This window comes from Diplodia corticola (assembly GCF_001883845.1).
Source record: "Diplodia corticola strain CBS 112549 chromosome Unknown scaffold55, whole genome shotgun sequence".
Classification (NCBI taxonomy): Eukaryota; Fungi; Ascomycota; class Dothideomycetes; order Botryosphaeriales; family Botryosphaeriaceae; genus Diplodia; species Diplodia corticola.
Window position 1 is genome coordinate 199,870 of NW_017971534.1, and position 27,665 is coordinate 227,534.

The 27,665-nt window shown below is 59.4% G+C and overlaps 9 protein-coding genes across 9 annotated transcripts; 4 read left to right on the forward strand and 5 right to left on the reverse strand.

Moving 5' to 3' along the window:
* Nucleotides 1-19: 19 nt before the first annotated feature.
* BKCO1_5500046 (uncharacterized protein) lies at nucleotides 20-2,185 on the reverse strand (the record flags this gene model as incomplete). The annotated part of the gene is made up of 7 exons (XM_020277338.1): nucleotides 20-146; nucleotides 204-923; nucleotides 970-1,059; nucleotides 1,113-1,238; nucleotides 1,299-1,596; nucleotides 1,655-1,997; nucleotides 2,150-2,185. 7 exons carry the CDS (start codon nucleotides 2,183-2,185, stop codon nucleotides 20-22), a joined length of 1,740 nt encoding a protein of 579 aa, XP_020127079.1.
* Nucleotides 2,186-3,998: 1,813 nt separating this feature from the next.
* On the reverse strand, nucleotides 3,999-4,808 carry BKCO1_5500047 (acyl-n-acyltransferase; the record flags this gene model as incomplete). Its single annotated transcript, XM_020277339.1, has 1 exon — nucleotides 3,999-4,808. The coding sequence occupies one exon, from the start codon at nucleotides 4,806-4,808 to the stop codon at nucleotides 3,999-4,001; it is 810 nt and encodes a 269-aa protein (XP_020127078.1).
* Nucleotides 4,809-5,875: 1,067 nt separating this feature from the next.
* Nucleotides 5,876-8,267, reverse strand: BKCO1_5500048 (long chain fatty alcohol oxidase; the record flags this gene model as incomplete). Its single annotated transcript, XM_020277340.1, has 4 exons — nucleotides 5,876-5,946; nucleotides 6,006-7,310; nucleotides 7,363-7,859; nucleotides 7,909-8,267. 4 exons carry the CDS (start codon nucleotides 8,265-8,267, stop codon nucleotides 5,876-5,878), a joined length of 2,232 nt encoding a protein of 743 aa, XP_020127075.1.
* A 1,400-nt stretch (nucleotides 8,268-9,667) lies between these two features.
* On the forward strand, nucleotides 9,668-10,871 carry BKCO1_5500049 (fyve domain-containing protein; the record flags this gene model as incomplete). The annotated part of the gene is made up of 2 exons (XM_020277341.1): nucleotides 9,668-10,084; nucleotides 10,458-10,871. 2 exons carry the CDS (start codon nucleotides 9,668-9,670, stop codon nucleotides 10,869-10,871), a joined length of 831 nt encoding a protein of 276 aa, XP_020127074.1.
* A 5,118-nt stretch (nucleotides 10,872-15,989) lies between these two features.
* Nucleotides 15,990-16,853, reverse strand: BKCO1_5500050 (uncharacterized protein; the record flags this gene model as incomplete). The annotated part of the gene is made up of 1 exon (XM_020277343.1): nucleotides 15,990-16,853. One exon carries the CDS (start codon nucleotides 16,851-16,853, stop codon nucleotides 15,990-15,992), a length of 864 nt encoding a protein of 287 aa, XP_020127104.1.
* Nucleotides 16,854-17,216: 363 nt separating this feature from the next.
* Nucleotides 17,217-17,783, forward strand: BKCO1_5500051 (thioesterase superfamily protein; the record flags this gene model as incomplete). The annotated part of the gene is made up of 1 exon (XM_020277344.1): nucleotides 17,217-17,783. One exon carries the CDS (start codon nucleotides 17,217-17,219, stop codon nucleotides 17,781-17,783), a length of 567 nt encoding a protein of 188 aa, XP_020127105.1.
* Nucleotides 17,784-18,173: 390 nt separating this feature from the next.
* BKCO1_5500052 (cfem domain-containing protein) lies at nucleotides 18,174-19,311 on the reverse strand (the record flags this gene model as incomplete). The annotated part of the gene is made up of 2 exons (XM_020277345.1): nucleotides 18,174-18,705; nucleotides 18,767-19,311. The coding sequence occupies 2 exons, from the start codon at nucleotides 19,309-19,311 to the stop codon at nucleotides 18,174-18,176; spliced, it is 1,077 nt and encodes a 358-aa protein (XP_020127102.1).
* A 1,961-nt stretch (nucleotides 19,312-21,272) lies between these two features.
* BKCO1_5500053 (fad binding domain-containing protein) lies at nucleotides 21,273-23,288 on the forward strand (the record flags this gene model as incomplete). The annotated part of the gene is made up of 3 exons (XM_020277346.1): nucleotides 21,273-21,631; nucleotides 21,718-22,135; nucleotides 22,191-23,288. The coding sequence occupies 3 exons, from the start codon at nucleotides 21,273-21,275 to the stop codon at nucleotides 23,286-23,288; spliced, it is 1,875 nt and encodes a 624-aa protein (XP_020127103.1).
* A 1,952-nt stretch (nucleotides 23,289-25,240) lies between these two features.
* BKCO1_5500054 (alpha beta hydrolase fold protein) lies at nucleotides 25,241-26,482 on the forward strand (the record flags this gene model as incomplete). Its single annotated transcript, XM_020277347.1, has 1 exon — nucleotides 25,241-26,482. One exon carries the CDS (start codon nucleotides 25,241-25,243, stop codon nucleotides 26,480-26,482), a length of 1,242 nt encoding a protein of 413 aa, XP_020127108.1.
* Nucleotides 26,483-27,665: the final 1,183 nt, after the last annotated feature.

Sequence of the window (27,665 nt, forward strand, 5' to 3'; positions counted from 1 at the left end):
ACCGCCAGTGATTCCGAAGTTAGATCGCAGGGGAACGAGCTGCACGCGTGTGCGCCTTCGGAAGCTCCGACAACGGGCTCGCCGTCAAGCCGTCGTCCTTGCTCGAACCCATCGCGTCGCTGTTCGGGTCCAACTCATTGACATAGCTGTATCTTTGATCAGTTGCATGCTTTCACATCCAACTGGCGAGCAGAAGCACTTACCGAAGCCAGGTGTTGTAGAAAATGTCGTCCTTGATGACGTTGTAAGCGTCATCGAACACGGACAGACTGAAACCCTTCGGAATGGCATCGTAATCGTCGTGATCCTCATCGCTGCCGATATACTGCAGCCTGGCTCGGTCAAACCCGTCCACTCCCGGGTTCTGCGACGTGTGTTCGTCCTTCTCCCAAGGCGCCACTTGCTGTTGAACAGAGAAGAGGCTGTTATCATCTCCAGGGAGGTTATGCGGCAACACATCAACAAAGTACTTGGAAATAGTCTTGTAAGTAGCGTCACCGATGTTGACCGTTACCTTGGACGTTGTAGGGTTGATGAAAGTGAAGAAGATGACCGCGGCATCCTCGAAACGGCGACAAGCCTGACTCGGAGTAAGCGCTCGGTTGCGTCTGCCCGGACCACCCCAGTTGTTCTTCCAGTTTCGTACAAAGACGAGAAAGTTGATGTCGGCTGCCGTGAAGTTACGATTGGCCGCCCAAGCTAGCAGCGGTTGAACGTTTTTCTCCAATGCGCTCTCGAACGCCGCCATGGAAGTCAAGGCTTTGTTGAATTTCCGGTTGAGAGCATTGGAAGAAGAGTTGAAGTTGTTGAGTTCATGCTCACCCTCCGCAGCCGCCGTGTATATGGGAATCGGAGTCCGGCAAATATCAAGGAGGGGAAAGACTATGGAGCCTATCTGGATCGTCATGATCCCAGGGATGAACCTGAATAAGGTCAGCGCCATTTCCGGAAAGCTTATTAGAAGCATACCATCCGGAATGAGGAAACCACCGGTTGATGGCGATGACGGTCGGGTTGTTCGAATACAAGAACGCCATCCAAAGTGGAGTACCAGGCATCCTGAGTAGTCAGTCGCAAAATCGGGGCTTCTTGACTCTGAGTTTACAACATACCCGGCGATGAGGTTTATCTTCGTCTGCATAGACCAGTAGTGGGAGTCTCGAATATTTCTGGCGTACCAGAGCGTGTATGGACCCCAAACCCAGCAAATGAGGAGTTGTGAGATTGCCGTCGGTACCCTGTCAATTGTCAATTCAGGCCGTGGAAGCACATGCAGATTCGCAAAATTGAAGACCTACCATTCGCCGTGCGGCCCGCGGTGGCAATTGGCTTTTCCCGACCATTCTCCAAAGAAACCATGACCCTCGTGGAAATTGATGGATCCAATGTACATGAAAGTACAAGCGAAGACGGTGAAAACCCAGGTGCCGAAAACGAAAACGCGCGTTTTGGTCACAAAGTCCATGTTTTTGTGGTGTCTCAGGAACGCACATGGGTGCAGGTACCAGATAGGAGCCCTAATCTTCTTGTTGCGCTTCGGCGTGACTAGAAGTTCTTGCTGGGTCTGGTAGTGGAAGATGAGGCGGGAATTCGAAACTGTTAAAAGTCAGAGTCCCGTACAGGCTAGCAGTATCCACGGAGTAACGCGGCTTACTTTGATAGAGGCCGAGACCGACCGGGAAGACGAGGGCCATGACCCAGAATTCGGCCGCGCATACATACCAGAACCTGATCGGATAGGCTATGAGGATCATGGTGAGGTAGGCATGCAATGCAACCACTGACGAGTTACCCAGCCAGTGACCGCGAATGCGAGCAGTATGAGTGAGGCGCTGGAAAAAGAGCGTCATCAAGCCCAAACCTATGATGAAGGTGTAGACGACGGCGACCGGTATCCAGACCTTCGAAGGGCCATCGAGGCGGCGGCCGTGACTACCGAAAGCCGATTGCTCAAATCCCAAGGCCTCCTCGAACGATGCCGGAGTCGGGGTCGGCTTCTGCGTTGACAGGTCAGCGAGAAAATCCTAGGCCATGATGCTCGCCGATCGGGACGAGACAAATCTTGAAGACTTTGACGACAAGCGCCCAGCGTCGCGGCGCGCAAGATAGAACATTTCTTGGCAGGTAGAGTGAGCATAAAGTGACTTACGAGGTGCCAATGATGGTCCTCCGCGTCGTACTCCATCTTTTCGGAAGATCTTGCGCGGATGGGTAGGAGGCGACCGGCGAATGGAACCGATGGGACGGCACCAGCTGAGCGTGGTCAGACTCATGCAGGCACGGCGTGCAGCAGGAGCGGAAAGGCCGACGCGAGAGTTGGTGTCGAGGTAGTGTCGGCGAAGATCGGTCGGGTAGAAATAGAAGCGGGCATGGAGGGAAAGAACTTCATAACAACACGTCACGTGGCGGGCCGCAGGTCGGATTACCAGGTCCAGCGCCCGGCAGCGTGGCCTGTCGCGTTTCCTAGCACGCCGAGCCAACTCTGCGAATGCCGCCGTGCGTAACGGATGCATCACCTTCAAGTCAACGCAGATAGCCACCAGTGCGCGAACCCTCGGTTCTCGCACTGCTCCATTCTCGTTAACTCACCTGAAAGACACAACTGCCATCCACACGAGCAATGAGGCTGTAAGTTTGCTGGCTTCAAACATGGAGCCAGAGAGGAAGTCGCGACCCGAACCAAGTGGCTTGAGATCGTCAACAAGGATTCTGCGCCAAACGCTGGTCCGAGCGCACATTGGCTCACAGGGCTGACAAGGGCCCTACACTCGGGACTATACTCCGCGACGTCTCACCGGATAGGTATTGATTTTTACAGACATGCTACGAGCAAACTCCACAATTGAATATCGCAAACTTCCAATCAAACAATTCGACAACCGATTTCTAAGAACGTGAGCAAAATCGAGGTGTCAGAAACAGGAAGGTTCACTTCTGTAAGATGTAGCAACACCTATAACCGGCCAACAATCACTATGACCCCGCTTCGAGGTAGGGCTGGATTGGCTTTCTTTGCGTAATGCGATTACCCTGGTAAATGGTTTACTGGAGCCGAACAAACAACAACAAAGACAGTGCGACATCAAGCAACCTGAAAATCTGGACGAAACGCAATATTTTTTTTTTCATAACTAGAATGCGCGCATTGTGCATACATACTGCATGGTGCCTATGCACGCATACGCTTTGGGATATTGCAACATGACCTTACCGAGATGGCATACCTGTACGCGCATGCCAGTGGATGATGCGGCAATTCAAGGCAACGACGTTGAGATGTGGATAATGACATGTGAAGCAAGAAAATGGCCGCAACGGCCCGAGCCGTACTTCCCGGTCTCCACCGATACTGATGATAGGCCATCGCAAGCAAGGGAGAGTCAGCGAAATGCAAGACCCACATCTTGAAGTCTTCGATCTCGATCACCCCGCAAAACCCACACGACGCGCCCTATGATTAGCCCCGGTGCGTCGGCAGCGATGCCCGAATACGATGAGCATTCCCCTCACCTAGCCTTCGAATGGCAGCACTTCGAACACTGCCCTCCGCAGTCTGAAATGAGACACTTCGAATGTTTGATCGGCGATCGAGAAATGCGGGGGATGTACAGGCTGGCACGGAGTTTTCTCCGATTCAAGGCTTGCGAGTCAGTGGGGACATCCAGCTTCGCGCGAGCCATGCATGAGTTGAAGACAATCAAGTGTGGGGTTGGAACGAGTCCTCGAAGAAATCATAAAGCACAGGTAGGCTCACTCAAAGAAGAATGAGCCTGAGAGCAGTCTATGGGATGGATTGATAGCTTAATATTTGTTTTTAATTAAGTGTCCCGGCAGCGCAATCGTGATGCTCTGCAAGTATATAAAGCGCAACAAAAGCGAAAGTGACTAGGGGGATATCTTGAATCGTACCATCATAATGAAGTCGTCGGGGCTAAACTCCTCCCGGAAGGAACTCGCACACCAATGTGTTTTGTCGGGATCTTTCTCCTCCACAAAGTTTACTCCCGTAGCTTCAGGGTAAGCCACATGCCAATGTGCACTATGCCTTCCTCGTCGAACTCCCCCATATCCTCGTCCTTGACGAAGCCGAATCTATTGTAGTATTTCTCAAGCTGGATCTGTGCGTGGACCAGCGTGAGACCACTCCAGGAGTCGATATCATCGTCGCGGCCCTCAACTCTTGCCAGCTCCACCTCCTCGGGACGTGGCGGGCTTAGAATCTGGTAACTGTTCTGCGCAGCCCAATCCAAGGCGGTGCGCGTCAACAGGGAAGCCAGTCCCAGTTTGCGGTATGCTGGCAGAACGGCAAGACGACCCAACTTGATGTACGGCTCAGAGCCGGGGATGCCTTTAGCCTGTGACCCGGTGGGCGGAGCACGTAGGGAATTATCTAGCTTGTGTGTGTCCGAGGGTGCGGGGTGCGGCGGGTGCGGCGGTGGGACGAGGCGAATGGTGCCGACAGCGACGCGGTTGGCTGTGGGGTCGCTTTGGCGACGTTCATCCTGCGGGGGTGGGGATTCGGAGTTGTCGGGCGTGCCGCTGGAGAGTGGCGAACCGCCGTTGCTGCCGCAGCTCGACGTTCCGACCGATGCGTACACGACCCAGTGGAAGCAGCGAGGATCGTCATCATCGAACTCGTTCTCCAGAGGCACGCCTTGTTCCTCGACGAAGACGCGCTCGCGAACGGTCATGGCATCCGTGAAAGTTGTGGGGATGTCGCGGGCAGGCTGGTCGTCGGCCGGCTTGGTCTTGTCGTACGAGGTGGCCAGCGACGCGGTTGGCGACAGAAAGGATATGAATTGCGACATATTTGTGCGAGGTGAAGCGATGGAGCGGGCGACGGAGTGTTCGGCCTCAGCGTAGGCAGTGGCGGGTTGCTTGCGGCGACGGTGAAGCGAGGCGGCGGGGATGAAAAGTCGACGCAGGCCCGCGCTGAAGATCTGACGATTGCTGATGGCCGGGAGCAGCAGTTCACATGGGAGGTGCAGGTGGGCCGGGTGACTGCTGATGCGGATGCGATGGAAAAGACGGCTTTAGAGCGGGCGGGCGGGCAATGGATTTATGCGGCAGGCGCTGTGAGGAAAGCGCGCATGGGATCGCAGGAGGCGCGAGGCGGTGCTGCAGATGCGGAGACCCTGGCGTCTGGCATGTTGCTGGACGACGCCGCGCCAGCCTCAAGCTCATTGGGCTGAGCCAGGGTGGATCCGCGCGCCGCTGGAAGCCGGCCGGCAACGTGGGCAGCTCGCAGGACGCGGAACGGCGGCGACTGGCAGCCCAGGCACAGCGCCGCGTGTATGCACGTCAGCCATGGTGGTGAGGGTGTGCAGCGAGTGACGTTGTTTCGGCTGCCGCCGTGCGAACAGACCCTGAAATGCAACCACGCTGAAACACATGGGAGGAAACTGTGGGCGGTGCACCTGCGGATATTGCCCTGCGCATCCACTCGAGCTCCGGCAGACTCCTCGCCGGCCCCGCAGCTGCGTGCTGCCGCCGTCCGTCGCTCCAACGTCTCGCCACCCGAGACCAAGCCCGCCCGCATGACGCTAACCTCTCCACATCCAAGCCCAAACAGGCAATGCCGCTGTGAATATTCAGCCTCACCCGCGAAAGTCACGAGCCGATGCAGGAACCGTTCCCAGTGCTGCTCTCCAGAGCGGAGACGCTGCTCCGTTTGCTCATTGCTCCCCCGCGACTGCGCCCTCGTAGTTGCTTTGTGCTCGTTGCCCCTCGCCACTATGACGCCACGGTCACACCCCCGTCTCATTGGTCGCATCAGGCGACACCTCGACCTGTCACTTCGTCGCGGTCACACGAATAGGCCAATCTAAATCAACCACAACAACATGACCCGCCTCGCTTCGCGCTTGCCCTCGGCCTACAGCTTGGCAGCTTCTCTCTCCCTTGCCATACGTGCGGACATGTTTCGCGAGAGCCAATCTGCGATGCCTGTGAAATCAACTGCATTAGCACACGTTCACGCTGCAAATTTGCGAGACAGCACGCACCCATCACGGTTACCATCGGGTTGACACCACTAGCGCTTGGGAAGACACTGGCATCTGCGACGTACAGCCCCTCGGTCCCCCAGACTTTGCCTTCAGCATCCACAACGCTTGTCTTCGGCGACGCTCCCATACGGCAGGTCCCCATCTGATGCGCGCTCATGAACATCGTCTCTGGCTGAGGCAAGCCAACCCTTCTGATCTCCTTCAGCCACGCCTGGAATCTTTCGTTGTTGATGCCCTCGGCGTCCTCTGCCCCGGTTTCCGCTTCCGTTCGTTTGAAGGCCGAGCAGCCAGGGATCGCTGTGAAGATCTCGCTCGCACCGGCGACGTACTGGAGTTTGGCAAGTCCAATCAAGCCTTCCAGAATACTCTTCTTGTCGAACCTGGACAGTTGATACGAAAGGCGACAACGTCCGTCCAAGGGATCTGGGTATACACGCCCAGTGTCGCGATCGCGCGCTAGGGCAAAGTATCCCGCCATGTGTTTCATGCGAGGGACAAGGTCCTTGTATTCGAGCCCCCCTATCCATGGCGCGATTGTGAGCCAAACGGAGGGAAGCATGGTGACGGCCTCAAGCTTAGCACCATGGCCCTTTCCATCAAGGTTTTCGAACTCGTTGACAACCGAAGTCAGGATCCCGCCTTCCCATGGATTTGTACGCTCCTTGTGCACGGCACCCAAAAACGACACAGGATGCAGGTGGAGGTGCCGTCCAATGTTCGGATTCTTGAGACCCGAACGGAGGAGAAGGAGAGGGCTTTGCAGCGTGCCGCCGGCGACCACCACGCGTTTTGCTCTGATGATCACATTCCTCTGGGTCTTCGATGCGCCAGCCACCCCTCCATGCTCGTCGCGGGATGTCCAGGTCCCACAAACGCCTACCGCAACCGTTTTCCCTTTCTTGTTCTCAAATAAGATCTTCCTGATCTCGAGGCCTTCGACGAACTCGGCACCGGCGCGTGCCGCATCTGGCAAAAAGGAAACGTGTGGACCTTGTTTCTCACACGATGCACAGCCCATGCTGCAATATCCGCAATAGTGTTGCGTGCCTCCACTGTTCTGAGGAACAACCTTGTGGGACCAGCCAAGCTTCCGTGCGCCTTCCAAAAGATGGCTATTGCTCGGATTGTGCTTGATGGGGTCAGTGGCAACACCCATCCTTTGGCAAACGGCATCTAGAGATTTCTGGAACTCTGCTGACGTGAAGAATGGGAGACCCTGATCCGCCCATTCTTGGCGGACAAACCCTTGGGTCTGCAGCGACGCTGACCAGTTTACGAAGCCCCCTCCTCCGAATGTTTGGCCTAGCCCGCGTCAGTTCTTGCCTTGGATCAGGTAAACAATCGGCAGACCTACCCGCAGCTACGCTGACCGAAGTTTCGTCGGATATGACAAACCCGCCGTTCATGAAAAGGTGATTATATCCGTCCGTTTCCGTCATTGGAAGATGCTGAGGGGGCCAATAGTACGACTTCTCCACGACAACGACTTTATGACCGGCTTCTGCAAAGTTCTTTGCGCATACCCCCGCTCCGCATCCACTGCCCACGATGACGATGTCTGTCTCAATGATCTCCGGTCCATGTCCCGGAGGCATCTGGATAAAGTCAAACTCGAACCCTTTTCCGACAGATGCGTGAACGGGGACGCGAGGAAAGCCCAGGACGGGCCCTAAAACCACACTAGACTTGGCCCAATTCTGTTTGATCAAGGAAGTGAGCATCTTGTTCAACTGGCGAAACATCGGCGTCCTTGCTGTCCCCCAATTCTGGAGAATTGCTATGCGGGTATTGACGGGCTGTTCCGCAAAGGGCGTCGAGTAGCCCGTCATCACGAGCGCACCTGGCCGCGTGCTGGAATTCAATTAGTTCAGTGTAGCTCACAGCAGCACACTGGACTGACTTCAGGACATCGAAAACCGCCAGAAACTGCTTCCTGACATCGGCCGGAATGTACTGGGCCATCAAGCGGTGAATGCTCTCTCGAAAGGCCGGGCACGCCGACGGCGCCTCGGCAAGATACTGCTCTGCGGCGACATCTGGACCGGCCAGCTGCTGCACACGGGCAAGTCTGGTCGCGTAGTCATTCGCACCGACTGCGAGTTGTGTGGCCGAGTTGGCAGAAACGGACGGCGCTATTGACGGCACGACAGCATCGGCGAAGGCAAGGAGCGTAGCCCACTGCGCGGGCGACAGAGGATCATCTGCAGGCAGTGGCAATGGACTCTCCTTGACCGCGACCGTCTCTACAGAGGGAGCCATTGGGGGCAGGGGGAAATCGGAATGAGAGGCGGAAACGCGGAGGAGCTGGCACGGGGTTGCCACTGCAGATGAAAACGACAACGACAAGCAACGACAAGGCGAACACAAACCAACGCAGACGGGGACTCTGACGCGCTCGCCGCACGGCCGGCTGTGCTGGCTATGTACGCTACGGCTTCCCCGCTCCAGGCGACGGCGGTTGCGGTTGGGAGACGCGACGGAAGCCGAGGCGCGTCAGCATGCACACGACACGGGCACGACACGGGCACGACACGGGCATGTTTGCAGGAGCGCAGGAGGGAGGCTTGGCATGTTTGCCGCCCCGGGCTGCCGCTGCCGCCGCGCAGTGTGGCAGGCCGTAGGCGAGCGCGCACGTGCAGTGGCCGGGCGCAGCGGCGGCGCTGATTGGCCGGGCGGCGCCCGATAAGAGCAATGAGTGGAATCAACGAGTAAGCAACACCAACCACAGCGACGCAGGGGTGTCGCGGCGGCTCAGACGCAAGCCAAGAGGCCGGGGGATGCTGGGGTCGCGGCCAGGCCGACCTGCCGCTGCTTGCCACCTCTGGCCGGCGGGGCGCTGAGGGCGGCGGGCAGCGATGGCGCGGACAGCGGCGCGCGCTACATGGTGGTAGAGGGAGCCCGGCCAGCGGCAGTTACGCACGCACCCGCCCTGCCCTGCGGCCGGGTGTTGTGGCCGGGACAGCTGCTGGAAGCAGATCCGGCGCGGTGGGCGGAGAGATATGCGATGGAAACGCTTGCCCAATCCAGCGCAGCCTTTAGTGATTGCGGCGCCCGTGCGCGCTCGGGTCCGCTGGTCGGCGACGCTTCGTGGATGGCCCGTGGCTAACGGCAACGGCTTCGAGGTCATCGTCAGCCTCCCTTCACGGCGCGACGGCACTACTCTGCGACCCTCGTCCCTCTTATTAGTATCGCCGCCATGCCGTGCCGCTCTGCCTGCTCCCCATAGACGACAGCGCTGCTGCTTTTGCTCCCACCACCCTGCTTGTACCACCCGAGGCTCCCTGCTGCCCCATCCCCGTCCAATCGCCCGCCTCCTCCATCGTATCGCCAGCCGGCTACCCTCTTATCGTCGCATCCGCTCCAGCGTGCTGCGCCGATCAGCCAACTCTCTCCCGCCCCCAGCAAACAAGCCTCAGCTATCTCTCACCAGCCAAGGGTCTGCAGACCGCTTTCTGGCCTCGCATCCTACTTGAGTATCCACGATTCACGCTCACTGCGCCGCAACACACCGCGCACGCGACCACCACCGCCGCCTCTGACCACCGCGCGACCGCTCACCTACAAGTTCACGGCCCACCTGCCTGGTCTTGATCTCCTCCACGACCATCATCACCCACTCCGACACATCTCATCCCCACATCTTATCCAACACCGCCACGATGGCTACCGGGATCCCTACCGCGACGAATTTCGTGCCGAACGCGTTCCAACAGCAGCAGTACCCGTATCGCGGCGGCGTGCAGTACAGCCCCTACTCTCCCACGCACTCGGGTGCTGCAACGCCCACCAACGTCTCTCCGACGCAAATACCGCACAACATGCACACGCGTCAGCTTCGCCCGCCCAAGTGTCCCATGTACGTCCCGGCCGCTCTGAGGCCGACGGAAAGGCCGCAGCGCTCATCGCCTCCCAAAGGCAGCGACATCTCCCCGGTTGAGAGCCCGGTGGCCGGCCTCGACCGAAGGGGGACCGCCGACAGCTTCGGCTCAACATATTCGGAGATTCAGAGGATCGCAAGTGTTGAGGGGAGCACCATAGGACCGGTGACTGGACCCCCGTCGAGGAACCACTGGAAGGTACGTTAATTTTTAGTTCTGCCCGTTAGTGCGCTGGGGTCTCGATGCCTCTTACCCCTGCTATCATCCCTTTGCCGCTGCAGCCGTCTGGAGCCGCAAGTGATCCAGATGCGCGTGGAAAGGAGAGGGCATGAGTTGTTTATCAGTCGGCCACGGCACATACCTTGATGGCTGCGTCATTCTTGTGCGTGGTTTGCCCTTCGCATGGCGCCATCGCCTTGCGAGCTTGTTCGCGGTATCGGCTTTGCCCGCTTTCCGCTAGCAGCACGCATATGCAAGTCTCAAACACTGCATTTCATGCAGTCTGCACATTACACTTCCCGCGGGCGAAACATGTACCTCTTTTGGGTTCATTCACTAACAGCAACAATAGTCGAACGACGACACGCAAGCATGCAACGCCTTCGGCTGCGGCAGAGTTTTCTCCATGTTCTGCAGACGGCATCACTGCCGGCGCTGCGGAGACATCTTCTGCTATGAGCACAGCTCGCACGAGATCAAGCTCGATCAAGATGCGCTGTTCCACCCCAGCGGAACCCCATCGCGTGCCTGCGACAGTTGCTGGTCCGCGTACCGGCAATGGGAAGCGGCACGCAAGAGCCGAACCAACTCCGCAAGCTCTCAGGGCAGCAGCAGCACCGCTGGAGGGTTTGCACAGACGCGTGCAGAGCCTCAGGGTCTGCTGCTTCCCCAGCCACGCGGCGTGGCGCAGGCCCATGCGCAAACCCACAAGGTCGGCAGCTATGTGGGCAGCGTGCCCCGCGATTGGAATTGGAGCACGTTTTAGTGGACGGGCCTTGCCGATTCTCTCTCGTAATGGCCGACCTGGATGCGACCCCGAGGCTTCGTTTTAATTACCAACGTCGTAATACGACCGAGCTTGATCCGGCTCCGTTGCGCAGCGAGGGCGAAGCCTGCATGGTCGCCGGCGACCTCTCGACCCCGGCCGCGCATCCTCACTGGCAATTGGCCACGCGACAGCTCTCGCCTGCGGCGGGTCTTCTCTTCTCCCTCGGAGCCCTGGAGCACCACCCTTTCTTCCAATAGCCGCGGGCCCCGCATAATGATTTGCTTTCGATTATTGCTTCGTTTTGAGCGCCATCATCTTTTCAGCTGCGTCCTCTAGACTCGCTTTTCCATAGACCGGTTTGTTGGGTTCCTGCTACCGGCCGTCGATACCACTTTCTTGCCACGGCCGACGACTTGTTTTCAGAGTACGAATTGCTTCGGCTACTACCGAATGGAGCATAGGTGTTGGTGGGGCGTTTGTTCACCGGTCTTTCTGTTTTCTCCCTCGTGTACTCTGGTCTACCAGCTCTCGGCGTTGAGAATATGCTTTTTTCATTTCGTTTTTTTCATGCTGCAGGTCATGGGACCGTTCATGTACGAGCAAAGCGCTTCACGCGGTGTTGCCAACGGGTAATGAGAACTGTATCAATTACTCCTAGAAATCAGAACGATATCGACATGCTTCAAACCACCGAGACTAGCTGCTTGTCACATGCATGAAGGGTTGCAGTAGCGGGCGATCTGCGCCAGTGCGCTTCGTCTCACATCAGGCTTCATCAGCAGCCTCGCTTTGCGGTTCGCGCGTCTCGTTAGGCTGGGACCTTTTGCCGAGGCGGAGGAGGGACCCAACATTGGGCCAAGGGCGCTTCCACCAAGTCTCCGCCGCCATCCGGGGGGAGCCCGCCATGCAGGGCGCGCCGGTTGAGAGAGAGAAAACAATAATATGCCCGGGGCTACCTAGGTACTATACCTACCGGTACATTGTTGACCAGGTGGCCATTGTTTGGACAGCCTGCGCACCACGCTACACTACCTAGGTACGCACGCCCGGCCGCCTTCCCAACAACGGGCGGTCGGCTATTGCGGCCGAGAAAATGCGCTGCTCTCCCCTCCTCCCCTTCCCCCGGCAACGCATCTCCGAAAGTGGCACGCGATAGTAGTAATTATTTTGGGTGGGGAGGGGAAGATCTGCCGCAAGGCGAGGCAAGGCGAGCAAGGCAAGGGCATACGGTAGGTGGACGAAGGTCGGCACCCGACCGGTCCAAGGACCGCAAGACCGAGCGCTTCCGAAACACACGCAACCTGGGCGGAAACGACGCGTCCCACTAACTACTACTACGACGTACCTGGTAGCAGAGACGCGTTGTTTCATCAACACTCGTGCCCGTTTTCCCGCAAGCGCCGGGGCAATAAATCCGGCGCTGTCCCGCGCGGCACGCGTGCAGGGTTGGGTGCGACGGGAGGAAAAAAAAAAAGAGCAATTGTTGCGTAGTTAGTTAGCGGGAGCCCGTGCGGTGGTGGTGGTGGTGGGGGTTGGGCTAGGTAGGTGGAGGGGCAGAGGGTGTTTTTTTTTTTTTTTTGCTTTTCACTCTTCAGGCGTGAGAGAGATAGAGAGAGAGAGAGAGAGCTGCAAGTCAACAGGAGGGGATTGGCGCGGGCGATGAGGGGCGCGCACAGCAGCTGGTGAGGGGCAGGCCGCAGGTGAGGGGCAGCACACGAGCTGCTGCTGCTGCGGCGCGCTTGGCCGCGAGTCAGGCCGGCTCGCAGCCACATGTGACGTCCTGGCCCGGAGAATCTTTGATGAACATCGTCGGTGTGGAGAACGCGTGGATGAGAGTTTCTCCACGGGAGCACGGCAGCCTATCGGCGTCGGGGCTTTTTTTGTTGCTGCGGCTGCGCGCAATAACGGGGCTGCGCTCGGGGTGGCGCATCACTGGAAAGCTCGGGCCCGGCCTGGCTTGCTCTCTCTCATCAGCTCATGGTTCCGGAACGAAGCGGTGCTGCGCATGGACGCACGATCGGAACGAGCACAGCTCCAGGCGACAGATGCTACCTACCTACATCCGCCCGGGGCGGCAGTTGCTCTTGTGGTCAAAGCCCGTGGCTGACGAAGACGCTCGGATGTGCTCTGCCAGCTTGCGCTGTTGCTGCGTGTTCCTCTTCGTCCGCACTCTCTCACATGCTTCCCCTCCTTCCCACCCAGAGGTCGCCCTTGATCCAGACTCGCCCTTCCGGAAAGCCCTTTCCTCTATCTCGGCCTCTCTGGTTAGACGCCCTTTGCGCGGGGAAGGTAAAGGCGGCAAACGGCCCTTTTCCAAGCACTCTAATCCGAAATAGAGATTCAGAACGGCCACCGTTGCACAGCCGCAAGACCCTTCGTCCTGCTGTTTCTCCACGAAAGCTCGAGAAGCACCGAGATAAGCGCTGGACAACGCAGACCGCTTCGCGCCAACCGTCTCAGGGTTCACCGCCAGTGCAGCTGCAATCCAAAACCGCGGGGTCGTGTTGGGCAGCTGGCCAGTCATCAGCCTAGCGGTCAGCTATCACGAAGCTGGGGAATCCCTGCGGGACATGTTGTCTCGAGCGTCTTTCCAGAAACTCTTCTGGTCCCCGTCTGGGCCTTGGCTCGCCGGCACGTTGCTCTTTGCGGCTCAAACCCAGGCACAGTGCGCCGTAAACAGTGTGAGGGATCAGGGAAGAAGGACGGTGAGCCTGACGAAGAAGGCGGGAGAAGCCCACCAGAAGCTCTCTCGCTGCTCGTGCGTCATTGGCCTTTGCGTTCCTTTCGCTGTTCCCACATCCTCTTCCAGTCATATGGTGCCGGCTGCACTACGGGCCGTGAGGCTTCCTAGGATGAGGTGTCTTATCGACGTCGTGCGCCTTTTTGCTTGCCTCACCAGCGTGGGATGCTGACGCTTCGGCGGTCAAGGTACCTGAGACCACGCCTCATTAGTGCCAGGTACGTGGCGGCTTCCTGGTAGAGTCCGGGAGGATGAGAACCCTGGGGATAAGGACTCGGCCGACGGGTTGGGCGGGTGTTCCTGACGGTGTGGTGGACCCTTTTTCATTTCGCCCTGCTCTTTTTTCTTTTTCGCTCTCGCTCGTCTGGTAAGCCGGAGGCTGGCGCTGATATCGGATGTTCACCCGGCCCTTCTTCTCGACTGCATCATCGTGGGTAAGCCAACATGATGGCAGGAAACATCACACGTAATGGTCATGCCATGTCATGATGGACCACCGCTCTTCAGAACCACAGCGTGCTGATAACCGGGCAACCAAGTTCCCGACGTCGCCAAATCAAGGCGGCCGTCGGATCTACCAGTCCCCACGCGCCAAGTCGAGAAAGCAGCAAGAGGCGCAGGACATCCGACGGTGACGGTCGACTTCCAGCAACAGGCTGAACTTCGGCTCCTGTCATCAGTCCTCCATCTCCGATCCGTTGCAAACCTCCTTTTTCCTTCCCCTCCAACCAACCTCCTCGAATGTCCAGCTGATGACGTCCCCTTCGCGTGCCATCTCCTGGCGACAGCTTTTCTCACACGGCCCGCGATCGCACGCTGTTTCGGGCGTTGGGCGCAGATCGGATGAGGTCACCGACTTTCGGCTTTGGGCACGAATACACACCTGCACCCGCGCACCACCTCGTGTCCGGCCTTCCTTCCGGGCGGCTGCTGCTTTGCTGATAAACTACCTAAGTTGGCCGAGAGACACTCGTTGGATAAGCGGTCTGCTGAGAAAAGTGCGGTGTCGATGACGATGATGATGGTTTGCAGAGACGTCATTCTCGGCCCGTGGGGGTTTGCGTGGGCGCGTGTGCACGTTGCGGAGAGAACGGTCGATCGCTCGCTAGCAATCACAACAACGACGGCCTTCGCGATTGCATTCCCCGATCCGGCAATTCATTGATGGTCCGAGGCGGGCGGCTTCTGCCTGGTTGATTTTGGTCCGACCGCGTAGAAATCCTCGGTGACCGAGCGCCTTTGGGTGCGCCCGTGACATCGACCCCTCGAGATGCACTTGATGGTTGAACAAATCCCCCAAATTTCACGAAAAAGAGATCAACTCTTGACGGAGCCTCAGCGCCTGGGCGCCTGCCAGCTGGACAGACAGATAAGGGACATCTTGTCACGACAGGACAGTCATAACAACAGCTGACCGAGCTCATTTTGCAATCAATCTGGAGCAGCAAGGGATAGTGGCATCGTTTCAAAGTGTCTTTCTCCCAAAAAAAAAAAAAAAAAAAACCACCCGTCCAGGACGCACTGTAGGTCTGCTGTCGATATAACTCTAGATGATGTGTACCTTTCCTGCGATGGTGGAGGTTGAAACAAGCATCCGCTGTGCCACCTCCAGCCAATGACATGCATGATGTTGTGCATGCGAGAGCACGACCGGAGGCGGGACCAGACGCTGTGGGAAAACGGCATTGCTGCCAGAAGTGGCTCGAAGGACCGGATAAGATGGCGCTGGCTGGAACTTTTCGCCACCGATACGAAGATATGTATGAATCCGGAGGTTGACCGCTCGAGTGGCGTTGGGCGCCTATTGGAAGGCGGTAAGTGGCTGTCTCGAGTCTCGTGTGCATTTCGATTGATCAAGCTGTTTCCTGTGTCAATCTGCTCTGTTTGATTAATCTGAATTAGTGGTGGTGCGATCATATTAACTGCTGGTTTTCAGATGATGGACTGATTTGCGAGATTGGAAAAGCACTGAGTAGCGAAAACACGCGAGAAATCTGCCAAAGGCCTCGCCATGTTTCCCGATTTCGTTGACCATGATTAACCCGAGAAAGTAAGAAGCCATGTCCGTCTATATGTTTGCAAAAGAAACAAATGGCCAGCGGTCTCTCATGGCCGCCAGCGAGGAGAAGAACCCCTGGTGTTTTTTTTGCCCCCCAGATATCAAACGCCTAGGCCCACAGAGCAAATGTGAAGGAGCTTGAGTCGCCATACCTAATATGGGGACCGGAAAGCAATACCGAAGAAAACGAAAGAGGAGAAAACCGAGGCACGAAGGGCTCTTTTGTCGAACAAAACACCGCCTGTCTACACCATGATTATGCAGATGTTCGCCCTCGCCAGAACGCCGCCCTTCATGCATGCCATTACCAGGGACATCAATTATATATCATTTGCGGCTCGACGGGGGTCAGCTCCAGGGCGACCTGGATGGACTTCTCCATGCGCTGGTCGTAGGGGCGGAACGCCGTCCTCGCCTCGCCGCTGCCGCCCTTGTTGATCTGGAACTCGTTGGGCAGGTTGTGGGTCAGGGTGTTGATGTGCTCGCGCGGGACGCGGTGGACGCAGACGAGCTTGACGTCGACGCCGGCGGGCACGCGCTCCTCGAGGTTGAGGCAGATCTCGCGCAGGGCGGGGTCGTCGAGCCAGCGGTAGAAGGACTCGATGATGTCGATGGCGCGGGGGGACCAGAAGTTGCTGCGGTAAAAGACCCACAGCGACTTGAGGCGCGGGAAGTCGGCGGCCAGGCTGCGCGAGGGCGAGGTGCTGCTGAGGTAGGCCGACCACAGCCGCACGTCGCGGTCCCGGATGCGCAGGCACACGGACGTCACCAGGCGCGCGTGCTGCAGCGAGAATATGTGGGCGAACATGTTGGCGTCGGAGGGGTGCGTGAACATCAGGCGGTTCGCGGCGTACAGGATCGGGGCGGCTTCCTGGTATATGGTGCGGCTGGTGGTGAGCAGCTGGGTCGCGATGCCGGGCAGGCTCGACGTGGCAGGCGGCCACCAGATGGTGGTGTGCGATCGCAGGGCATGTTCGTAGATGCGCTCGCGCAGCTCGGGCGGCAGGCGGTGCAATGCGCTGGGGAGAGGCTCGTGAGGTGGCGCGTCGCTGGCGGGGGCGGCGTCGGCCATGGCGACATCAACCGCAGGCGGCGGGGTTGCGGACGGGGCCAGAGGCGCGGGTTTCAGTGCGGACGAGCCGGACGACGAGCCAGACATGGCGGAGGAGCGGCCAGACATGGCCGGTGCGCGATGCGGGAGTGAGGGAGTGAGGGTGCTCGGCGCATGGTTCTGGAGCGAGATGTGGAGAATCAGCAAGGCGCTGAATGGTGGTTGAGCTTCCGATCAGCTCGCGCCCAAAGCCCGCCGCCCCGTCATCCCACCCCGCCAGAGGGCACGACACCGTCCACAGGCCTGCGCATTGCGCGAGTTGCGATGAAGAGGGCGCCCCCGTTCTGTCCGGCGCAGCCGCGGGTTCATTGCACCTCGGCTATGGTGACTCGATCATGTCGCGTCCGCGCCCTCGAGTCCGGCGGCCAGCCTGCCCTTCACTAGCAGCTTGTACCTCACTCACTATCTACCGAGAGTCTCACAGCCACCACCATGTCGCTGAGAAATACCGACCGCTTCCGGGAAATCCCCTGGGCTGCTGCGCTCCTCGCCGATGAGAATTTCGTCGTCGTCCCCACCAGCTCGCGCACGCCGAAGGCTTCCGGAGAGGACTCGTTCATTGCCGAAGCTCTCAATACCGAGAGGACCATCCGCAACTGGGTCACCCAGCACAGTATACCGCAGGAAAATAGCTGGCCTGCCATTGCCGAAGTGCGCTCCTTCCTCGATATCGGCGACGGCCTGAATGGCTATCCCGCCACCATGCACGGCGGTATGACCGCCGCTCTCATGGACGAGCTCACTGGCCAGCTTCTCAATATCAACGTTGACCACCGCAACCGGATGTCAGGCGTCCACAAACCTCTCAATGCCATGACCGCTTATCTCAATGTGTCCTACAAGAACCCGTTGCCCCTTCCCGGTGTCATTCTCGGCACCGCCAAAATCACAAGAGTCGATGGGAGGAAGTTCTACTTGCGCGGCACCCTCGAAGACGGAACTGGTCAAATTTATGCCATCGGCGAGGCGCTGTTTGTTGAAATAAGGCCCAAGGTTTGAGAAATGCCGACTTTTACCACAACGCATGTCAGTCAGTCTTGTCTGCAACCGCGATTCATTTCAGTATGCAGAGACAATCTAGAGCCACAAATAATAGCAATCGGTCATAATCTCATCGCGCTTTCCTGCAACCTACTGTCATGGGTCGGACGAGGCTCCTTGACCGTGTACACCAACGAGGACACGCTTCACCAAACCGTTACGCTTTTCTGGACCCATGCGTGGCAATCGCCCAAATATGACATACTCAAAGAACAAAGGAAACGTTCATTACATCAATCCCGCTCATGCAGCCGCGGAAAGAGACAACCGGACTTTGGGATATCGCTACGTCTATTGCACACAAGCAGCCACAACGCCAGAAAAACCCTCAGGAACCAGCCTGTCCGTTCAGCCCCTGAGCTCCGTGGAGTTTTGGACCCGTACTGTATAGTTGACGGTCCGGATGATACCGTCTTCCGGTGGATGAACCGGAGTGAGCGGTATGTCGATGTCTCCATCCTGGCTCGATTTGGTACTTTCCAGAGGCCTTACCATCCTCTCCTCGCTGTCCCAGCCATCAGGAACACCCAATGACATGTTGTGTATCCGGTATTCCCTCTCCTTGTCTGTGAAGCTGTTTTTATGGTCGACTCCCCCCCGTTGCTGTAGCTCTCTCGAGTTCAGGGGAATGGAGCGACTGTTCAACTTGCAGGAGGAACCGCTTTTATTCCTGCTGAACGATTTGGACCTTCCGGAGGAAAGGAAATTTGGCACCACCCGTCTCGTCAGTCCGTTCATGGCCGGTGCGCAAGCTGCGATGATGGCCAGGTTGATTTCGACTCCGGAGATGGTGTATCCGATTCCATAGCTGCGGTCCTTGTTGTTCGGACTGAATCGGTGAGCGTAGATGCCCAAACGGGCAATACTGACAGCCGTGACGCTAACGGCAAAGTCAACGTTAGCGACAATGCTCTCCCACGGGAGAAGCGGGGTTTGCTTACATCCACCCGATCGACAGGATTGCCCACACCACGACCTTCCTTTTTTTCCGCATCTGCAGGTCCTTGACCATGATCATGGGAATGATCAACACCAGGACGTCCGTCAAGACAGCCAGTCCCGCGGCAGCAAGGAAGAAGCCAACTTGATCAATGCAGTACCCACCCGTGATCTCCTTGCCATTCAACATTCCTTCTTCATCGGCGCCGGCGGCCTTCTGGGCTGCCAAGTCCATGGCTGGATAGTCGAAAGTGTAGTGCCACGGCGTGCATTGGAACAGATCGGCCAGGAAGGTGCTGACCATGAGAAGGACGTTGAATATCATCAGACCCTTCAAAGACCAATCGACTCGCCGGCGCTTGTCGTCGATTCGAAGCATGAACAGGATCACGGACATCTTGACGATGGACAGGACCGGGTGGTACAACAGCTGGTTCGCAAGGTTGTAGCGCTGCCCGAGGATTTGTCTTTCAACCGACATCTTTGGAATGTCGACAACATGATAGCCTTGCAAAGTGACCTTGGTATCTGGGGTTGCGGTCAGCATGTGCGCTAGCCATTGCGGATTGACAGCGTAAGCATTCTGCAGGATTCGAGCGGGCCGGCAACAAGCGACATATAGTCTCAATCTTTATAGAGACAAGCGTGTCGCAGGCGTTGTCTCAATGACCCGTGGATGACGGTTCTGGGAGCCGAATAAGGAAAGGGGGTTTTCTGCACTCACACATCCATACTGCATATGTTTGACCAATGGCCAGCGCCTGGCGGGAAATGGATCAGCATCGAATATACGAAGCAGTGCGCTCGAGGACTGCTTACCCAGGCAACAAGTATCACAATGTCGTCTGTCAAAGCGGTCAGTCTTCATTGGCATCCAATAGTCCTCCTCTCCGACCGGCGATCGGTGGCCCCGCTCGCGCGCCAGTGATGCGGGAACGCTGACCGTCTCATCAAGCCGAACCTTAACAAAGACGTACCTGCTCCTAATAGTCGCGAAAGATATTTGGACACAATCCTCATCCCCACGACTATGGTGGAAAGAACGGGGAAGACGGCGATGACCACATATGCGGATGTGTGGGCTCGCTTTGATTCAGCCAGGCTAGAGGGATCACTCATCCTCGACGAACATGCCGCGCCGGGCGGGGCCAAAAAGCAAATCAGAAAGAGACTGCCGTGAAGGTGCGAAAGATCGACGTTCAGACTTTGCGGCAGGCGAGGGCGCTGGCTGGGTGAAGAAGCAGGACAGTTCACGCCCGACACAACTACTGTGTACCTGCACAAGCTGCGGCTCGCTCTGTTCACGTAAGAAGGCTTGCGTTTCCCTCGCGATGAACGCATGGCTCCCAGGCGCACATTCTGCGTTCCCTGACTCTGGTCGGCTGTTTCCTGTGATTCGAACAGGAATATGCGCAGCCGATCAGCAGACTAAGCGAGGGTTGCTCGTATTGGCACCAGTTGGACTGGCCTCCTTGCGGGAAGGCTTCCAGCTCTCGCACGCAGTGCCACGGAAACGAAGGGGGCCTTTGCTGGACTGATTCAAGCCAGCTGAGTCGGAGGCGCCGGAGCTACCACCGCCAGAGTGGAGCAGCTAATACCCGGTCACCCATCCACCCCGCAAGCGTAATTGGGCAGGCCCGATTGCTCCCCCACGGACTTCGCTCAAACACTTTCCTCCTGGGCGGGCCGGGAGCCATATACAAAAAGCGACAACCGGCCGCAAGCCGGGCTTGGCCCACTATGCCGGCGCGGGATTTGGGCGGTGCACGCGGGCGGCAGTGGGGCCGCTTGTTTTGCCTGTCCCGGCGGAGATCAGCACGAGTCGAGCATTGTCGTGGCCTCTCCCTGTCCGTCTGGGGCTTTGCCGCGCCGCCAGCGACGAGGATAAATTGACGGCCACGCGCCCATCCAAGCGAGCCGTCTCACATGCCGTGCCGGTCCGCCTGAAGAGCCCTCCTCGAGGCTCGTACCTTAATACATGCCCGGTAGACGTCGGCCGCTCAGCCTCACCCGCACCTCGGCGCTGCCAATCGCCCGGTGCCGGCTGCTAGGCCGTGAGCAGCAGTGATCTCTCCTCGACGCCATCCAATCTCTCGGTTGACTCGCATCCGACATGCCGGCACGCACCGGAGAAACCCAGGCCCAGCCGATATGCCGTCTATCCAGCGCGGCGCAGTCCTTCGTCGCTGATGCCATGCTCTTGCGGCACGGCAGTATCCGCCTCATATGGTAACATGGCCTGGGCAATCCAAATTGCGCTCACTTCCTAGTGTGAGGGACACAGTGTCATAAGGCTGCGAATGTGCCGGGCGCTCTGGTCTCTTTTTCCCTTCTCCTGCGGCTGCTGCCAGTGTCGTTCTCTTGCTTCCACCCGACGTTCGTTTACCTTTGTGATCAGCCACCACGTGCAGGAAGTAGGAGCATTAACCCCTGCCGTGCCGAAATCGTACCCAAGGCACGAGCTGTTTCTCTCGCGTATCGGATCCTCGCACGCCAGTCCCCTACATGATGCGCCCTCGTCTTTCCCAGTTGGGCTGCGTGCTGCTGCTTGCCGCCAGCCCTGCGGTCCACGCCACCATTGACCTCTTCGACTGGGAGAAGATCCGGCTCGCAGACGCCGGCGTGGGATCGCACAGCGTCCGCGCCCTCGATCATGGCCCGTCCCGTCGCGCCGCCGACGCCTCGTGCAAGGTCTTTCCCGGCGACGCTGCTTGGCCGTCCGAGAGTCAGTGGGCCGCCCTCAACGACACTCTCGACGGCGCCTTGATCAAGTCCGTGCCGCACGCCAGCGTCTGCTACGAGGGACCGTATTACGACGAGGCGGCGTGCGCCACCATCACTGCCAATTGGACGAATTCGTACATCCAGTAAGCGGTGCCCCCTCCTTGCATGCGAGCTTGCACGCTAGTTTCTCCCATGTGGAGGTCAAGTGACTGACAAGTCTTTTGTCCAGTGACGATGACCCCATTGAGATGCTCAGCCCTGTCTACCAGGGCCTGACGTGTCAGCCTCCGACGCTATACGAAGGCGGCATCAACTCGGGGAACTGTACGCTGGGCGGCTACCCGGCGTACGCCGTGGCGGCCACCACCGTCAAGCAGATCCAGGCGGCCGTCAAATTCGCCGGCGAGACGGGCGTCCGGTTCGTCATCAAGAACACCGGGCACGACTTCTCCGGCAAGTCTGGCGGCGCCGGCGCCTTGTCCGTCTGGACCAAGAACCTCAAGGGTACCGCGTACGAGGAGAACTACGTCGACGAAGGCACGGGCTACTCGGGCCCGGCGTTCAAGGTCGGCGCTGGCGTGCGCGCTTGGGAGGTTTACAAGGCTGCCGCCGCCGAGGGCAAGGTGGTGGTTGGCGGTGAGGGCCAGGTAAGTGCTTGCAGTCCAGACGTTTGTATGTACCAAAGGCTGACACCTGACGAAGACTGTCGGTGTGATGGGTGGTTACATCCAGGGCGGCGGACACTCGCCCCTCAGCTCTCTGTACGGCATGGCGGCCGATCATGTCCTCTCGATGGAGGTGGTGCTGGCGAACGGCACCTTCGTCACCGCGTCGGCCAGCGAGAACCCGGACCTCTTCTGGGCGCTCAAGGGCGGCGGCGGCGCAACCTACGGCATCGCGACGTCGACGACGGTCAAGGCGTGGCCGGAAATGCAGGTCACAGCGTCCAAGTTCTCCTGGACGTCGGCCAACATCAGCAACGAGACGTTCTGGGCGGGGGTGCGCGCCTACCTCGACTACTTCCCGGAAAACGCGGAGGAGCAGCAGACGTACAGCTACTGGTTCATCATCCAGCTGGGCGGCGGGGTCAAGCAGTTCCTGATGCAGCCCTTCTTCGCGCCGAACAAGACGCTCGAGCAGACGCAGGCCATCCTCGCGCCGTGGTTCGCGGACCTCGCGGCGCTGGGCATCGGCTTCGCGCCGCGCACGACGCACTACGACAGCTTCTACGAGGCGTGGCAGGGCGAGTTCCCGCTGGAGGTGGTGCAGAAGACGCATGTGGCGACGGGGTCGCGCCTGTTCCCGCGCAGCGCGTGGGACGACGAGAGCACGCTCAACGCGACGTTTGACGCGCTCCGGGCGTCGTCGGACGCGGGCAACACAATCATCGCCTTCAACATGGCGCCCCGGCTGCACGCGGGCAACGCCGAGAACAGCGTCAACCCGGCGTGGCGCAAGACGGTGATGCACGCGCTGCAGAGCGTCAACTGGCAGAACAACAGCACCCGCGACTACATCATGGAGCGGCGCACCTGGTTCAACGACGTCGCCATGCAGCGCTGGATCGACGTCAGCCCGGGCGCGGGCTGCTACCTGGGCGAGAGCAACCGCATGGAGAGCGGGTGGAAGCAGTCGTTCTACGGCGAGGCCAATTACGAGCGCCTGCTCGGCATCAAGAAGCAGGTCGACCCGGACGACGTCTTCTGGGCGGCGACGGCCGTCGGCAGCGACGCGTGGGCGGTGGATAGCGTCGACGGGCTGCCGAACGAGAACGGCCGGCTGTGCAGGACAGGGGCGTGACGACGGAGGGGGCCAACAGCAGTAGTGAAGAAAGACGGTCTGGGGAGGTTGCCTTTTCGCTTCGCTACAAAAAGTCGATAGTATTCCATCAATGGCGTCAGGCCTCGTTATCAGCAGCGCGTCGAACGGCCGCGAGCACCCGCCAATGGGAGCCGTGGCATTTTTTTGCGGATGGCGGCATCAGCCCTTGCGGATTGCTAGTGGGAATGGGATGCAGCAGCACCTGCCCAAAGGCCATGAGCGCACGTCGTCGGCAACGAACCCGACGGAGTGGTTCCCTGCTCCTCCCGCCCCCGGCCGATCACCAGAGTGCTGTGTAAGAGCTAATGAGAGGAAAAAGAAAGTGCCCAGGTAAGCGGAACACTACCGGATCCTGAAACAGTTCAGGCGAGCCTGGAGGTCAGTACATGGTCCTACACTAGGGACTTTGGCGTCAGCACGAGACCATTGGATGGAGGCCAATCCGGCGACCAACGGCCAACGGTTGCGGAGATATTGCAAGCGCTCGCGTGGCTGGCTAGCATTCCGCTGTTGATGGCTCCGTCATAAAAGCGTTTGCTGGTCGACTAACGGCAGTTGGCGCAGAAACGCTACCACAATGTCTCCGTTCCCAACGGCTCCCCATGGCGGAGAGCGCTCCTGTGACGTCGACGGGCAGGAGGGCAGGCTTCACGGGCTTCTAGGCAGAAACAGGGAGGCAGCGAGGGATGCTGATGATTCTCCACCGCCGTCGTCTGCAGCCAATGCCCTGTCCACCCTGTCCGCCCCGGCTCTTCCGCGCTGCACCCGCTAGCCATGTAGTTGCTAGGTGATAAGGCAGAGGGAGCCACAGAGCCAACCGCCGAGCAGGCGGAACGACGGGCCAGGTACAGCAGCCACAGCCCGGCGCGATCTTCGATCCCAGCGTGGTTCCGTCCTGGAGCAGCGCGCATCCTGGAGCATCCTTGACGCAGCGTTGCCGCGCGATGAGCAGAAGGCTGCGTCGCCTGGCCGGTGCCAAGGCGGGCCAGGCTCAGACCATGACGAAGAGCGGTTACCTGGGCGGCGGCACCGGCGACTGCAGCAACTGCATGGGAACCGTCCGTCGTGCGTGCTGCTGCTGCGCTGCTGCTGCCTCGCGTGCAGCGCGGCGCATGCATCGAGGCTGGTGGTGCAAGACCCGCCCTGCCCGCCCTGCCGTCAGCCGTACCTGAGGCAGGGGCAGCGCCCACACAGACAACACACGGCCAGGGTGCAGCTGGGGGCGATGGCGCGCGTCGGCGATGGCTCGCAGCAGCGCTGGGCAGCGGTGGGCCGCGGGGGCGGGTTGGAGAGGAGTCACGGCGTGCATCAGCGGGCGGCTGTGCGAGGGCCCGTCTGGCCTGTCTGGCCTGTCTGGCCTGTCTGGCCTGTCTGGCCTGGCTCCCTCCTGTCGAGCGCCACTCCGGCGGCGCGCGGGGCCACGTGCGACGCGGGGGCTGCCTGCCCGATCCGGCTTTGTTCGATGGCGGCCGCGGGCTGCCGCGCGTTGCCGACCAGCCGGGGGTCGGCGGCGTCGATGGTGTTGTTGGCTTGATGGCGACGGCGCGCGTGCCCGACGCTGCGGCGCCCCGGCCTTGCAACCACCCTCTCCACACCACCCTTGATTGGCGTCCGCGCCGTGGCGTCAAGCCGCAGGATTTGCAAGCACCCTCTGCCGGTGCTCAAAAAACATTCGCCTCCCCGCCGCACCGTAGCCTCTGTGCCCCGACCTCATCCAGCCCGTCACACATCATCTAGCCTCGCCCCGCGCTGCTCCCCCACCAATCTTCAACCTCTGCGTTGCACCCATTAACCCTCCCACCACCACCACCACGAACACGGAAATTCGACCGCGCCTCTGATCTGTCCTCTATCCTCTCCCCTCCGAACGCGCAGCTTGGATGCGGTGCTGCTGCATGCGTTGATGACGCGCCTGGCATGTAACTCCGTTGATGTCCTCCCCCACTCCGCTCCCGAAATCCGGCCTGCTGGCGAGGCAGCAACGGCGCCCAGCAACAAGGCAAAAGATCCACTCCAAAAACCGCGCCGCCGCCGTTGCTGCCGCCTGTTCCGGAGCACTGTTGGCAAACAACTGTCAACAACAGAAAGATGAAGGCCTCCTCCTCACCACCCACCCTTACACCGACCAGCGCCAATCGCCCCTCCTCCGCCTCCCCTCGGAGATCCGCCTTTTGATTTACTCTTACCTCCTCCCCCACGCACACGACATCACCTTCCACCCTCTGACCCGCAAGCATCCGGCCACAAACGCCCCCGTGGCCTCGCACGCCGTGCACATCCCCGGCGTCTGGGCCAGCATCGGCATCTGGACCGCCCTGCTGCGCACCTGCCGCCAGCTGCACGACGAGGGTGCCGACGCCCTGTACGGCGGCAACGCCTTCCACTTCACGCTGACGAGCCGCGAGCGCGTGTGGGCCTTCACCCCTCCTCCCCCGCCGCCGGCAGCAGCAGCAGCAGCAGGCACCCACGACGGGGAGGAGGAGCAGGACGACGACGGCGACGCCATCTCGTCCCCCACGGCGGACCGCGGCGAGGGGGGAGCGGCGGCGGCGGGCGAGGGCGGGCTGAGCGCGCTGAACACGCCGCACGCGCGCGGGCTGCCCATCAACACGCTCAAGACGGCGGGCATCTCGGGCGCGGCGCTGCGGCGCATGCGCACGCTCAGCCTGCGCATCGAGGAGGACCTCGCGCGCCCGGAGCCGTTCCGCCGCGTGCGGGCCTGGCTGCGCGAGCTCGTCGACCGCCTGTCGGGCGCCGCCGCCCCGCGCGGCTCGGCAACGTGCTGCTGCCTCCGCGAGCTGCGCGTCGAGCTCGTCGCCGGCTCCTTCCGCTACGCCGGCTTCCCCAGCTTCACCCACACCGTCTTCTGGGAGTTCTTGCCCGAGAAGAACGACGCCGTCGCCCGCCAGTGGCAGTTCGTCCTGGAGCCGCTGGCCGACCTCAGGGGCGTGAGGCTGGTCGATGTGAGGGGCCATGTGGACGAGGCGTTTGCGGGCAAGTTGGCGGGCAGGATGATGCAGGGCGGTGCGGGGGAGTCGGGGGCGGAAGAGGATGGGGAGATGGAGGGGATCGAGTATGGGACGCAGACGGTGCGGAGCGGGAATAGGTCGGTGACGAAGAGCATGCGGAAGTTCTACGAGCCGGAGCTCGACTGGCGGCTGGAAGGGGACTGAAGGCGAGCACGGGAGGTCTTGCTGGAATGCAATCACCGAGATATCAGTCTCACGGCCACGCCGTGGCGGTTTAGAAGATCGGCCTGTTTGGTTCTTTGAGAACACCTTGAACTCTAGATGTGAGTTGGCGACGACCATGATCTTACTTCCGTTCTTCGTCTATGGCTCTATACCCATTTCTTCAATCATCAGTCTCGTCTTTCAAATTTCTCACCAGGCGGGACTCTCATCAATTCGATGCTAACGGCCGTCGTCCCGATGGTAGATCGAGATGTATCCCCGATCACGGGCGATAATTGGGAGCCACTTGCTCTCCGATACGACCATCCAATGGTTGGAGAACCCCCCCCCACCGCTAAGCCTTCTGCGATAATCCACATTGTCGAGCTACTGCACGCAGTAACGAATGCATGGACCATGAACCCGCCGCCACGCGAAGTAGTCAAGAAACCAAGACCTCTCCCCGAAAACACACTAGAGCTCGCAAAAGTTGCCAGTGCCACCCGAAGCTCGCCAATGCCCTGCCACATCATAAGCCCGCGCGGATGCGGAGATGATCCCGACCCTTTTTCCTTGTTTGCCAGCGGAGTCAGAATTCCACCGTTCCATGGGGTCGGCGCCGTAAGCATGGCATGGATTGCTGCAAAGGCCTCTTTCTTTGCACCGGACCGCCGGGTGCGATGGAGTTTGCTCGATCGACGGGGAAGAGCGTGGGGACGAGTTGGTGAGACGAGAGGCTCGTGCTGCTGGGGGGGTTCCAAATACAGTCAAAGGGCTGGCACACCTGAGCCGCTATTTGCGTCGGCAGCCCCACACAGCTTGGCTCTAAAAAGAGTTCCTGCGGCCAAGGTGGAATCGGGGCATGGACATGGGGAGCGGTTGGCTACTGTTAGATGTTGGGCTGTTGGCTATTCCGCAGCGTTGGGGGAGTAAGAAATGGAGATTGTCTACGCGAGGCAGCTATTGCAGTTCTTGGCCTGAATCAGTGCTGGCTCTTTTGGGTTGTTCTTCTGATGTCATTGTTTGCCCTGCGTTTCTCATTCGTCACGCCGAAGACCATTGTCGCCTGATGTGGATCGCGTGCGCAGTTGGCCCCTGTGAAACCTTGCTCTTCCGGGCTTCTGCATACCCTATTGAGGCCTGCGATCGGCCGGGTAAGCAGAGACCCGTTTACCAAAAATGC